Genomic DNA, 15,010 nt, shown 5'->3' on the forward strand with positions numbered 1-15,010 from the left:
ACCATTAACAACAGTAAGTGTACAGGTCTTTAGCTCAAACAACAGTTAACGAAAGTTCTCGTGCACATACACCAGTAAGTATACAGTGTTTTAGTACTAGTTCATACATCAGTAAGCGTACAGTTCTTAAGCACATAGTACAAACACAGTGGCGGATGCAGCCATTTGAAAAAAAGGGGGGTCCCACACCAGGACAAAAGGGGGGTTCCAACTATATGTCCCCATTCAAATGCATTGATCGTCCAAAAAAAGGAGGGTACCAACCCTCGGAACACTCCCCCTGGATCCGCCACTGATACACCAATAAGTGCACAGTTCTTTTGGACAAACCAGTAATCATACAGTTCTTAAGCACAAACAACAGTAAACGTACAGTTCTTTAGCACAAACACCAGTAAGCGTACAGTTCTTAAGCACAAACAACAGTAAACGTACAGTTCTTTAGCAAAAACAACAATGACCGTACAGTTCTTTGGCACATACAACAAGGAGCGTACAATTCCTTGGCACAAACAACAGTAAGCATACAGTTCTTTAGCACAACCAAAAGTTAGTGTACAGTTCGTTAGAACAAACAACAGTAAGCGTACAACTATTTGCCACAAACAACAGTAAGTGTACAGTTTTTTTGCACACACAACCGTAAGTGTACAGATAGCACAAACGAAAGTAAGCGTACAGTTCTTTAGCACAAACAGAAGTATACGTACAGTTCTTTAGCATACATAACAGTGAGCATACATTTCTTTGGTACAAACAACAAAAAGTGTACAGTTCTTTGGCCATACTACAGTAAGCGTACAGTTCTTTGGTACAAACAACAGTTAGCGAACAGTTCTTTAGTACAAAAAACAGTAAGCGTACAGTTTTTTGGTACAAACAGAAATAAATGTACAGTGCTTTAATACACACAACAGTAAGTGAATATCTCTTTACACAAACAACAGTAAGCGTGCATTTTTTTTTATCATAAACAACAATAGGTATATAGTAACTGATATTTAGCACAAACAACACTAAGCGTACAGTTCTTTAGCTTAAAAAACAGTACGCATACAGTTTACGAAGTTTTCTTGCTTAATGTTATCTTCATTCTATTTATACTTACACACTAATGATAGTGTGATACAAATACTGCAAAACTGGACTAGATTTTAATCTAATGCCCAAATAAACGATTTTCACGTAATCATTGATATGAAAATAATAAATCCATCCATTCACTGAGTATTAAAAAGTTAACATGGATGAGCGTGAAAAATTGTTAACAAAAGATGCAAGAAGTAGCTGGTTTGATGTTCGTACTAAATTGTGTTTATTTGTAATGTTGCATGGATGTGCATTGGAAATCCAAAGTGTTACTGAAACACAATATGTGTATTCCTATTTAAAGAAACACACAAATAAAAACACTACCTATGAATCCACGTCAAACAATTTGAGCGAACAGAACTGTCCAGGCAATATGACTGGAGAGAATGATGACTATATACAAAGTCTAGCATCCGACTGGACGTGGTACATTCAACTTGTGACATGTGGCATATGTTTACCGGTACTGGTAGTAGCAGGTCCAGTGTCCGACCTTAAAGGAGCAAAAATTGTGTTAATGTACAATTTAATGATTACAATCTTATCATATGCTGCTAGAGCCTACGCCATATATGAAGATTTAAATCTTTACTGGTATGTTGGATTCAGTGCAGTAGAAGGCATATCTGGATGTCACTATGTATATCATCTAACTTGTAGTGCGGTTCTTACAAACTCTACCAAACCGAACAAAGAACGACCATTTATGGCTGTTTATGACGCCATGATGGGGATAGGAATGGCTATCTCACAGATTGGAGTAGGATATGTTATAAAATTTTCAGGATATACATATCCCTATCTTGTATCAATTGGATGTCTGTGTCTCGTACTTATACTTATTATATTAACACTGGAAGACAATACCAGTAAGAAAACCGTCGACGTATTATCACTCCCAAAGAATCTCTGCGTTCTTTTTTCCAATCAAAATGCATTAGTGAGTAACAACATTAGGTATTTATGTGTATATTATACCATATACCTTTTCCATCTTTTGCCACTTTCAGCAAATTCTACAATTCGTCTGTTGTTTATCTTAGGACCACCATTTTGTTGGTCTTCTGTTCATATAGGATGGTTTAGTGCGGCACTTGCCATTGGTGAACTAGTGATTGGGACTGTTATTCTAAAAGGTCTGCTATCATGTTTTAAAGGATATGTAATCGCAATGTTTGGATACGCGTCTACATTGGCAAGTTTTGTGCTTTTTGGATTTTGTACAGCTGACTGGATGATATATGGTGGTGAGTTATATTTATTCATATTTAAACAAACACAAAATGAAGAGTCGTAGTGGTAAGCGCATCAGACTACTAACACTAAGGTTCCTGGTTCGATCCCCGTTTAGGGAAGAAATTTTCTGGTATTGAATTTTCGGCTCTCCCTTTTTGCGAATATTGTCTTGAAAAACGACGATAGACCGTCGGAAGACGACGATAAATGACTGATCTGTGTTTTGAGAGAGCAACATATCTTGCACGTAAAAGATACCCGTATAGATTTATAAAAAGAGCAGGCTAATTCCGCTAAATGACAGCGACAAAGTGGAAAGGGATTGAAAAGTTGTAATAACTTGTTTCACAACTACTATAAATAAATATGTCTAAACTAAGTTATCCTTACACATATCAAAACAGTTTAATCATTGTAACGTTACATTGGTCCATTTTAGTCAAATCACATATATAGTACCGCATATGTTTCAGTTTTATCGAACAAGAATAAATCGAAAGTGACTATTACTTATATTCAGATACTCATTTCTAATATTATTTAGTGTTAGTGAAAAAAAGATTTACGGTATAATATGCCAATGATGCAATAATACAATGAAACATGAAACCAGGCAAAGATATATCAACATGTATATCGGGATGGATAGTTTGAAATCGATTGAAATTTCTGAAATGGCCACCCCTGTTATACATGTTATATAAAATGCAAAAATGCGAAAAAATAAAAAAATAAATAATCAAAACTTAATTAAACATTGATAAATCTGACTAGAAAGGCTATGCAGAATTAATCTTCTACTGAAATACTAAATACAGAAAAACCTCCAAGAAATAAACAAATAGAACTAGTGACAAGTTTTCTGACTCGGTACAGACATATTAACATAATTGTTTAATTATATTTTGAATACTCATTTGATACTCAACTTAAAGTATTATATAGACTTTTACGTTTATTTTTGTATTTGTTTCACTTAATTTATTGAGAGCAGATATTTGAATAAAATGTGGGACCTAGTTGCTTAAAAAGTAACTAATAATTAACATGATTAATAGACTAAAATCATTCTCAATTTTAAAACCAAACGTTATCGTTTTTGGCGATGCATGTAGTTTTAAACATTTATATCAGTAGGTATGCATGTACCTAAAGGAAAGGACTACAACATCATGTGTTACAGTAGTTGATTACCGATATAAACATGTGCTTATTTATCAAAATATAATTATTACAATTCATAATGATATACAGAAACTGATCACTATATGTGTTATCTTTCCTAGGCAAATACATTCTGAGTAAATTAAACGTACGGATTACAAAATATAAACATACAAAATAAAAATATCGTTCTGAAGATGCATGATATATTTGCCTCTGGAATCCAACCACGATCATCAGAATAGTATAAATATGGATGAGCAACAAATACTGATCGCGAAAATAGACAAGAAGTCATCATGGTTTGACGCTCGTATTAAAATATGTATTTATACCATCATCTGGGGATGTTCTCTTGAAATGCTGAACATATCAGAAACTCAGTACATATATTCGTACCTTAAGGATCACAATTTACCAACTAATAATACATCGGTAAAACAATATAATAATTCGATAAAAGAGATGAGCTGCAGTGAAAATTTGACGTCTGCAACAGACGATTATATTCAGGGATTAGCATCGGACTGGACTTGGTACATGCAACTTGTGATTTACAGTTTTGGATTGCTTGTTATGTCTGTGTTAGGACCTTTGTCGGATAAAGTAGGTCGGAAACCAGTTCTTATTTTTACTGTCTCTCTTTTTGCGATAACATTCGCATTGCGGACATATGCCGTGTATGCAAAACTGAATCTATACTGGTACCTACTATTTTGCGTTGTGGAGGGTTTAGCTGGTTGCCATTATACATATGATGTTATTTGTCTTTCAATACTTAACACATGCACAAAACAAGATGAATCTAAACCATTCAATATAGCACTATTTGATACTATGATGGTTATTGGAATTTGTGTCTCTGATATAACCACTGGTTATCTTATCAAGCTGACTGGATACACGTACCCTTTCCTTACAGGAACTGCGTTATTAGTTTTAATTCTTATTTTAATTATCATCACGTTGAAGGAAAACTATAAATTACCAATCAAGCAGAATCCTGTAAACATGCCGTCTTCATTTATTGACGTATGTTCACTGTGTAGAAGGACTAACATATTAATGAATTCTACTAGACAATTATTTCTGATGTATATACTTGTATACTTTACAAATGAATTTCCCTATTTGGCAAACGGAGGTATAAGAACATTGTATGAGCTTGGAGCTCCTCTTTGCTGGACCTCTGTAAAAGTCGGATGGTATACAGCTGTTGCATATTTTTGTGAATTTGTCATTGGAATCTTAATTCTTAAATCTTTTCTTTTTTGTATGAAGGACCATACAATAGCCTTTTTGGGATTCACTTCTTCAGTAACGTGTTACATAGTGTTTGGATTCTCGTCATCTGATTGGATAATTTACATTGGTAAATTCTTGAGTTGTTTCTTTAATTTGCTGCTATTATATATCAGATACAGCTTATAAGCATATAGTATAATATAAATTTCACGTTTTTTTTTTCATGGTTTATATAGTTTTAGTATGGCTATAAATAGCTCGGATTCTTGTCCATTCCTATAATCATGTTTTCCTTTTGGACATTTTACATATGTATAGCTATGAATAAGTGTTTGCCACACACTAACATCTCAGTGCTATTAGGCAATCAGTGTTATGACAGTGTTCATAAAACAACTCTGTTTGTAAAAATATACTATTTGTCGATGAAATGAAGAGGGAATCAACAAAATGAACTCATGGCAGATACCAGGATTATCAATTTATACGACAGACTCGTGTTATGTCTACAAAAGACTTCCCAGAAAGGGATTTATAATATTTAACAATGCTCGTGGTTTTGCATTGTTTAATTTGTTTGCATGAACACGAAAAAAGTAAGATACATAATACCCATTCTAATATTGTGTTTGTAGATTAATCAATGATTTCCATTTCAGCTACTGCCATTGGTGTCATCAGAATATTACCAATACCGATAATAAAGTCAATCCTTTCTAGAATGGTCCATTCAGACAAACAAGGTAAACACTTTTCAAAATTCAATGATGCATATATACAATTGAAGCATTTCTTCGTAAAATGCTTGTGCTAAGTTTGGTATATGGCAGTTTTCTTTACCTCTTTCCGTTGATTTATAATATGAATTTGTCTTGGAGTTCGATATTTTTTTTAGGCTTTTAAAATGAAATCAATATTTCTTAAAAAAAAATCAAAATCAAACAATTCACTGAAAAACAACCATGTCCTCTCTATAAATGTTTAATGGTCAGTTACTATCTTTTGATTTTAAGAAGACAGATTTATTTGCCTTTTTTACTACCATATTTTTCATTACAGGAGCACTTTTTGCTAATATATACTTACTAGAAGCTGTGTGCCGACTGGGTGGTTCCACATTATTTAACAATATATACCACCACACTCGTCCGATATTTAAAGGCATGGTATTCTTTGTTATGGCTTTATTTCCGTTGTGTGCTGGTATCCTCTTAATGTAAGTAAATTTTAACTAGAGATGCATTTCAATTTTCGTACAGATTATTTCACTCCTGGTGAATGCAAACTTCAGTAAGACATTTAAAAGAGAATGCCTTGTTTTGCGTTAAAGATCATTTGTAAGTATGATTTTGCCGTGAGAACAAAAAAGCTTAAACCTCATTTTACCAATTACTTTCAATAAAATATAAATCGAAAATAAACTGACAAAGCGATGGCTAAAAATGAAATATACAAACAGATAAACAATAGTACACACGAAACATCATAGAACAGTAAAGAATTTTTTTTTAACGTCAAACAACTGTGTGAAGTAACTGTTCGATAAACCCATTATTTTTGGGAAGTTCCTGATGTGTAAACTGGTTCGATTAACTCTTCAACTTTACTGTTATCGAGTCAGCGGACAAGTTTACTCACCAAAAACCTGTAGAAAAAAAGTATTTTAATCTATAATACATCATTTTCAACCCAAATATTTATTATTTGTTTCTGTCAGATTCATATTTTTTGGAAACCCAGGATTTGATCTTGTGTATTGAGCATGGTCATGGGTACAGTGTTAATACATACACGTGGAAAAAAAGTATTGCAACACCTTGATTTTTTAAAACTTGAAAAATCAGCCTCTTTTTTTGGATGAAATATAATAAAATATGTGTATAATATTATTGAAACATAGTTTATGATAACATTGGCATTGAAACGAACCAAATTTTTTGAAAAATAATGATTTATATAACCACAATTTTAATACCAAAATGGAGTGTTTTTTGTACAAAAAATGCATTTTATAACTTTTACTGTAGTCGAAATTTACAATGTCAGACATTTCAAAATTAATCCTTAGATGACTGTTCATATCATGGTTGATCGTTATACGCCAAAGAATTAGTACTTTGTGCGCAGCCTCCATTCAAACGGATAACCGCATCTAAACGTCTTCGGATTCCTGCCATAATTCGACAGTTAGCAGCAACCATTTCTGATGAAGGGCATTGTTTATTTCATGATGTGTTTGAACTGGTGTGTCCTTTCGCGCACTTTCCGCCAAATAGTGTCCCAAATATGCTCGATATGGTTGAAATCCGGGCTACGATCGTGCCAAGGAAGATGAACCGAATTCCATTTGAACATTGGATCTTCCTCCATGATGCTAATTTCCAACTTTGGCGAGCTCTGCGCTACATTGGATACAAAAAACTGTGTGTCTGTTCGTTAGCAAAGGTCTCCGAAATGGTCTTATCGCACGATAACCAGTAGCGATGAGTCGATCGCGAACAGTTCTTGTTAAAAGGCTGCTGTATGGCCACCACTCTCTTTTTAGGACTGTCTTGTATGCAATGGGGTTCCTTCTGACCAACCTTGATTATGCTTGATTTTCCTTAGCAAATTGAATAGGGGGTCTTCATTATCTCGGAATGTCTTTAACAGCGTTTATTGCCTGATTTATTCTCAAAACGACTTATAGTGAAATGGTGATGACCAACAATTCGTGCAGTTTTTACAGCGACATCCCTGCTTCCCTTATGCTGATAATCTGCCATCTTGCTGCAATTAAGAGTTGTCAAGGACCCATTATAAGGTGTCAATTACATAACTTTAAAAATTTGGTTATTTAAAGGGTTGAAAACAATGAGGATAAAAACAACTGTTTTGCTGTTTACGGGTACAGTAGCTGCATGTGCAGATAAAAAATTATCGAGTCGATATTTATTGATTAAACTCAGGTGATACTTAAATAATGTTTAACTAGTTCTATTTTACAAAATTATATCCCAAGAAAAAGAAGAGTGTTTTTTTAATTTTAATTTCAATTTGGTGTTGCAATACTTTTTTCCATGTGTATAGGTTAAGAAGTGGTTTCGACAACATGATTTACTGAAGTGTAAACCAAGGAAAAATCAGTTGGACAAATTGCAGATATGCAAATTATATACGAATTATATAAATATGAACATTATTTCAATTAGTCGTAAAAAGTCTTCAACAATCGGATATATTGATATTGTCTATTTGTGACCTAATTTGAGTTCATTAATTTGTCAATTTTGAGATATCTTATTATTGTTAATACCTTAAGATTTAACAGTCAGTTGAAAGATGGGTGTAGGATATAAATCTCTGGTTTTTGTTTGTTAACTATCTATATTTTCTTATTAATAAAACTTTAGTTATTTCGCTTAGAATGTTTTTACCTATTACATTCTTACTTGCAGTATTTACAAAAAAACGAAAAAAAGATATTCATAGGTTCTTTGTCTTGAATATATTAACTACTGCTTGAATTGTGTATGGAGTGGTAGGTAAAGAGTTTTCAAAGGTACAGGTAAAATTATCTAATAGCTGCAAATTTGTTTATAATAAAAAAAGGGTATACTTATAATATCCCTTGACGTTTCACGATATTTTCATTTACATTTCAGGTGCATGACATGCAGAAACACTCAATTAGATAAAATAGAGATTAAAGTTGAAGAACCAACAATTCAGAACCGGAAAGAAAATTGCGATTGTGAAGAAAATCTCGAGAAATCACAGAAGGAAGATACACTTGTTATCGCAAAAAACTAAGCAAGAGGGGCTATAATCTGTACAAAAATATACCAGATAAAAATATTCTAATCGGTCTATAAAAAAAAGCATTTATGTAAAGTGAATAAAAAAGATGTAGACATACGATATTAACAAGAGAAATTTGTCTATACTACATGCCAATGTCTAGATGGTCTGAATTACAGATCCATCATCACTACCTTTAAATAAGCACTATATATAAAAGGAATTCCGAAGGTATTATACCAAACTGAAACAGACCATGACGAGATTTCCGCTTCGAGAAGTGCATTCGTCGGGATTAAGTTTTCTTTGGACCGAACAATCTATTTTTTTAATCTATAATACCTGTTTATATAAGTTATAATAAAATGTATCTTGACGATATGATCTCCGATTATTTTAAGTATTGCATTTTTTTTATGAAGTGCTATAGTCAAAATGGTATCAATATGACATTGTATGGATCTTAGTACTACATAATATATTATACAAGGGAATATAAAAAAGGTTCTCGAAGCTGGAGCAAAAAAAGCCATACAAAAATCCAAATATTACAAATCAATGGATCGTCTAAGACCAAACATTCCGAAATTGACCAATACAGCTGAAATGTCTATTACTATGGATAGAACATCCTTAGTATACAAACTATTACATGAAAAAAATATACAAGAGATCTAAGAAAACGAACGAAATTTCTTTTTGCTTCTATTGTAGTCTTTTGAGTATTTTTTTTTCTATTCATTCAATCTTTGTAAAGTTTATAACAAAATGACAACTACAAATGTTTTGTTACTGTAACACACGGATATTGTCAACTGCTTGCAAATTCGAAATACCGCTCAATTACCTATTCTTTGCCATAAATAATTTCACAAAGCATTCACGAGGTATGATATTTATCAAGAAATAAATATTATTGTGTCAAATGTAAACGGGGTTATTTATCTTATCTGAATCAACAAGGGGAATATAAATAATTTGATAGGATAACTGATCTAGATTCGCACAGTCATAAGTAAAAAAATGACCGAAAACAGGCCGCTTTTGAAAACACAGCAATCGGAACAAAGTACTTCTGGTTGGTTCAATAACCAATTTAAAATCAGTCTTTTTGGATTAATATATGGATGCGCTATTGAAATGAGAAGTATAACGGAAACACAGTTTGTGTACGCTTATTTGAAAAATCACACGAATATCAATAACACTGTTTTGGAAACGAGAGGAAACACATCAAAATATGATGAAAAATGCCTGGACAATACAACAAATACTGGTGATTATTATATACAGGGATTGGCAACAGATTGGACGTGGTATATTACACTTGTTATATATGGCATAGGACTTCCGGTTCTTGCCTTAATTGGACCACTTTCCGATAAACTGGGACGGAAACCAATTATACTGTTTAATTTAGGACTAACTGCGATATCATTTTCCGTCCGTACTTATATTGTGTATGCAGATCTTAATTTATATTGGTATTTATTGATGTGTTGCATTGAAGGTTTCGCTGGAAGTCACTATGCATATCATTTTGCATGTTGCTCAATATTGGCGAATTGTACGAAAGCCGGTAAACAACGACCGTTTGCATTTGCACTTTACGAATCTATGATGGGATTAGGACTATGTCTTTCTGAAATAGGAACAGGATATCTTATTAAACTTCTAGGTTTCACATATCCATATATAATATCTACTGGTTTAAACATTATTGTTTTCATATCGTTTTGTACTTTTCAAGAGGAAAACACTGAGAAAGAGAAAACATATACACTTTCTGCTAAAACAAAAGGAGTGTATGTTTTCTGTACAAAAAAGGAATCCCTGTCAAGAAACGTCAGCTGGAAGATTTTTTCCATAACCTTTTTAATTTTTTTCATTTACCATTTTCCTGTTTCTTCGTTCGGCTCCATTCGGACATTATATACATTAGGAATACCTTTCTGTTGGTCACCAGTACATATAGGATGGTATGCTGCTGGAGTTGATGTCGTTCAGTACGTGTTTAGTGTTGTGATCCTCAAATGTCTTCTGATGGTCACCAAAGATGAAACGATAACGATTTTAGGTTTTGTTTCTAACATTGCTTTTTTGGTAATGTTCGGAATGTTCGCAGCTGATTGGTTTATATACACAGGTAAGACGCTCATAGTGTCTCATAAAATATTATCAGTTCTAACTATTAATGAGCGAAAAAGACATTTTAACTAGAGTTTATGTGTTTATTTATATTCAAAATATTTCAGTTATTTATAGATCATACCGAAATATGAACTGACCACAACTAAATAGTAAAGTAGTGCTGAAGTGGAGTTAAACACCAATCAATCTACCATTAATAGGCATTACCTGCGAAGTTGGCAATATAAAAATATGATTTTGTGTTTTAAACATTTAAAAAAGCTGAAATTTAATATGCCATTTCGCTATAGTCGGCCTGTTTTTGTTCAATTTTGTTAACATTTGTCAATAATGTATATTGGTTTGCAAGTCAATAATTCCACTCAGTTAAATCCATATCCATGCGAACTTCAACTTAACCCTCAACTTGGATGGGCTTACGTATTGGTTCAATATGTTTGGTTATTAAAAAGAAAAGAATGGAAACACTGAATAAATGAAACAAGGCTGCCACAGGGAAGATCACTTTCGTAATCTGATTCTGCACAGATAAAAAATCAATCAAATAGAAAAAAAACCCGATGGTTAACATATACTCTAAATCTATGACATGAAATCAAACAGACCCAGTAAAATCGTTATTAAACGATTTATTCGTGCTTCCTTATGTATTCCTGTTTATATATTTCTTTACATACAAAATTTAAGAAAATATATAGTGTTCATATAGAACCATGTTAAAAGCTAAGTACCATCTACACTCTCTGTTCTCATTTTCATTATTTGTTTTAATTCTGCATTATTAAATGATTAATTGATTTGATAATGTTTGAGTTTTGACTACTGTGTTTTCCTATTTTAGCCACAGCTATTGGAGTAATTCGAATTTTACCAAATCCTCTATTGAAATCATTTTTGTCCAGGATGGTTTTAAGAGACAAACAAGGTATGTGCAAAGGGGGTCTCATTAGCGGGTTCTGATCCCGGATCCCGCTTACTGCTTTGTCCGATTCCCGTATCCGGCTTACACTTTGTATGTAAGCAATTCTCATTTTTTTGTAATTTCCCGTGTTCCACTAGACTTCATTTCCCGTTTCCACGGTACAAACAAATTTACTTTCACGTGTCACGCTTACAAAAAATCGACAATCCCGCGTCACGCTTAGACCCCAACGAGACTCGCTTCAAAGTATGTTTGTATGAGGTAATACTGTAGGTCTGAACCCATAAAAATAAGCTCATAGAGTAAAATAATTCAAGGAATACACAAATAAAATAACCTTCCCATATTTTTAAAAGAAGAAACAGGGTCAACAAATTCATTATATGAAAGTTACAGTTTTCTTCAAATTCAAAATAATGTCATGAAGAACATTTCGTTGATTTTTTAACGTTTATCACTGAACTGTTGAAATTTACTACATAAACAAGCTTCAAACAAAACATTTTCAGTTTCAATTTACTTTGACTCTTTCCCTTTAATGAGTATATGTAATTGAGTTAGTAATCAAAGTAAAACTAGAAAATCAGCAACGGAATACACAATTGTAACAATAAGTGTCAAATGATTAAAATCTTTTCTATAACTTCAAATATTCTACTTAATTGTAAGTATTTAAAAATCTCGAATTTCCTCTCGAAAGACCCTTCAGAAAAAATAAACTAATAAAATACGTACACAAACATGAAATTAGTTTTTGTTTTATTCATAGGAACCCTTTTCTCTAATATATACCTTATAGAAGCAACATGCAGGCTTGGTGGTGTAACAGTATTTAACAACATATACCATCAAACACGACCAATATTCAAAGGAATGGTTTTCATTATTATGGCCAGTTTTAGTACGTGTGCTGTAGTTCTTTTCATGTGAGTTTAAAAAAAAAGAGTGGTATAGTCCTTGTTTTTCATTTTAACATTGTCGTCGTGATCTTCATTTAAACATTCTTTAAGAAAACGGAAATAAAATTATGAAATAAATTCGCATCAAATATTTGCCATCAATAATGTAATCAATCAAACATTTCGGATTAGAAGTATCATATTTTCAGAGTTAAACTCATTGGAATTAAATTATTGCTCTGTGCCTAACTATTTCAAACTAGCATTTACGAAGTGGTATGTGGAAGGAGCGCAGGTTTAAAAAAATGGTCGAAACCATTAAAATTGAACAATCTATGATAAAATTAGAGATATGGAAAAGTTAAGGTAAGATTTAAAAAAAAATCCAATTCAATTTAAGAAAACGTCAATATTCATGTCAATTGCACTTATCATGTTTATTATAAGTACACTATCTTTCAGATGCACACAGCGTACCAGAACTCAGACAGAACAACAGGAAATTGTAGTTGATGAACCAACAGTACAAAACCAAAAAGATGTCAAAGAATCCCAAAACAATGAATATATAACAACGTAATGGGGCTATTGACATTGAGATATATTTGTAATTAATAAAGCAGACAAGGGTTACTTGCGTTAAATATACAGTCAAATCTGCTTTAGATACCACATGTATTGAGCAAAAAAACTGTGAAACTTTTTTGCTCTCCTAAAGTGGTCTCTTTAAACAGGTTTCACTGTACTTTTATTGCATAGCAGACTTTCAAGATATGACTTTGAAAATGTCAAAATGTTTCAGTTTTCATATAAATAAAAATTCCATTAAAATCAATTTTATTTCGATGGATGAGGATGTTTGTATTTTAGCATACTAGTACTCAGGAAAAGAGCATAGAGAAAACTATTATTAGGACAGTTCAACAGAACGAAAAGCGTTTGTTGAACTGTCCTGATAATATTTTTATCTATGCTCTTTTCCTGAGTACTAGTCCAGTGAAAATGAACGTCCCGCTAAACTTCAAAACATATAAATGAAGAACATATACAGGACTAGATAAGGCCAGACATGGGACGCGAAAAAACGCAGCGGGAATAAACATGTTTAGTGAGATCTCAACCTTCCTCTTATACCTCAGACCGATGTAGAGTGTCTTTGCAACAACTATTTAGTGTTTCTTTGGTGGAGACTTACTGATTTTTTTTTATTCTAAAATACCAGTCATTATCATAACCGTCTTTAAGTGGCAGTGTAAAACGTAAATAACAAAAATACCGAACTCTATGGAAAATTCCAATCGGAGAGTCCCTTGTCCGTGTTCTTTTTTTGTAAAATTGTTTGTTTTAAGATTGTAACACAGTGATGACTGCTGTACCCATATTTTGACTATTTTATTTATTATGTCTGTTTGGTTCACATATTGTTGCAAGTATAATGGAATTTGATGAGACTGTTGTAAAAGTGAGAGGTTTAGAGCTATAAAACCAGGTTAAATCCACCATTTTCTACATTTGAAAATGCCTGTACTAAGTCAGGAATATGACATTTGTTGTGCATTCGTTTGATGTGTTTTGTCAATTGATTTTGCCATGTGATTAGGGACTTTCCGATTGCATTTTTCTCGGAGTTCAGTATTTTTGTGATTTTACTTTTTGTCAAATAGCAAAATCAAAAGCTCAAATACATAAAACGAACGGAAAACAACTGTTATATTCCTGTTTTGGTTCAGGCATTTCCTTATTTAGAAGAATATAGATTAAACCTGAATTAAAAAGCTAGCTACACATCTCACTTGTGTGACAGTCGCATCCAATATCGTTGTATTGACAATGTGTTATTGAAAAGAACAAGACATAATACCAGTAGGTAAAAATGCAAAAAATAAGAGCACTTTCTGCTTGTCATCGCATTACGTATTATTGACTTTGCTCTTAAAATTCGTACTCTATTAGGACTTCTTTTTTTAATAATTTTTGTATTCCCTTTGTAGACACAACATGCGTCTGTTGTATACAATTTTAATCCTGGTATATATGATGAGCTTATTTACATAACCTATTTGGTGATACATGACCTTTTTGCCTTGTTATTGTGTCCGTTACACTAATGAGTTGTCGTTTTCAGTCGTTCTTCTTCATAAGGTTTCCCAAAGCACACCGAAAAATGAAGTCAAAATTGTGTGAACACGCAAGTGCGTAATGTTTAAATGATGCATATTAACACCATACGATTGATTATAGGATATGTTCCTGCTGAGAAATGGGAAGTTGATAATCTCAAAGTTGAATTCATAAAGTTTATCGTAGATTCTAGTTTGAAGTCGTCAAATAGTGTCAATACCGATGGAAAGTTCAAAATATGAAGCAGGTCCTTTTCTCTAGGTAGTATCCTTATTCTCAAGATTACTAGTATATGAGATGTAATCACACATTGTAATATTGGCTATTGTGTGGCAGAACATCAACAATTTATATGAATCGAAAATGTAAATTTTGCAAGATGCTTTTTGTCTATGAAAAT

General features: G+C 32.6%; 2 protein-coding genes across 2 annotated transcripts; both read left to right on the plus strand.

Annotated features, from left to right (window-relative positions):
• The first annotated feature begins 1,243 nt into the window (after positions 1–1,243).
• LOC134704421 (lysosomal proton-coupled steroid conjugate and bile acid symporter SLC46A3-like) lies at positions 1,244–8,535 on the plus strand. The gene is made up of 4 exons (XM_063563564.1): positions 1,244–1,961; positions 5,397–5,480; positions 5,797–5,953; positions 8,382–8,535. The coding sequence occupies exons 1-4, from the start codon at positions 1,244–1,246 to the stop codon at positions 8,527–8,529; spliced, it is 1,107 nt and encodes a 368-aa protein (XP_063419634.1). The 3' UTR covers positions 8,530–8,535.
• A 2,039-nt stretch (positions 8,536–10,574) lies between these two features.
• Positions 10,575–13,198, plus strand: LOC134711099 (lysosomal proton-coupled steroid conjugate and bile acid symporter SLC46A3-like). The gene is made up of 4 exons (XM_063571541.1): positions 10,575–10,663; positions 11,510–11,593; positions 12,360–12,516; positions 12,952–13,198. Exons 1-4 carry the CDS (start codon positions 10,624–10,626, stop codon positions 13,067–13,069), a joined length of 399 nt encoding a protein of 132 aa, XP_063427611.1. The 5' UTR covers positions 10,575–10,623; the 3' UTR covers positions 13,070–13,198.
• The last annotated feature ends 1,812 nt before the right edge of the window (positions 13,199–15,010 follow it).

The sequence above is a fragment of the Mytilus trossulus genome, chromosome 1, assembly GCF_036588685.1.
Source record: "Mytilus trossulus isolate FHL-02 chromosome 1, PNRI_Mtr1.1.1.hap1, whole genome shotgun sequence".
NCBI lineage: Eukaryota > Metazoa > Mollusca > Bivalvia > Mytilida > Mytilidae > Mytilus > Mytilus trossulus.

Excerpts from the sequence above, each read along its gene's own strand:
- LOC134704421 (XM_063563564.1), top strand. The coding sequence starts at position 1,244 with ATGGATGAGCGTGAAAAATTGTTAACAAAAGATGCAAGAAGTAGCTGG. Across the intron at positions 5,481-5,796 it reads GGTCCATTCAGACAAACAAG|GAGCACTTTTTGCTAATATA; the intron begins GTAAACACTTTT and ends TTTTCATTACAG. Across the intron at positions 5,954-8,381 it reads TGTGCTGGTATCCTCTTAAT|GTGCATGACATGCAGAAACA; the intron begins GTAAGTAAATTT and ends TTTACATTTCAG.
- LOC134711099 (XM_063571541.1), top strand. The coding sequence starts at position 10,624 with ATGTTCGGAATGTTCGCAGCTGATTGGTTTATATACACAG. Across the intron at positions 10,664-11,509 it reads TGATTGGTTTATATACACAG|CCACAGCTATTGGAGTAATT; the intron begins GTAAGACGCTCA and ends TTCCTATTTTAG. Across the intron at positions 12,517-12,951 it reads TGTGCTGTAGTTCTTTTCAT|ATGCACACAGCGTACCAGAA; the intron begins GTGAGTTTAAAA and ends ACTATCTTTCAG.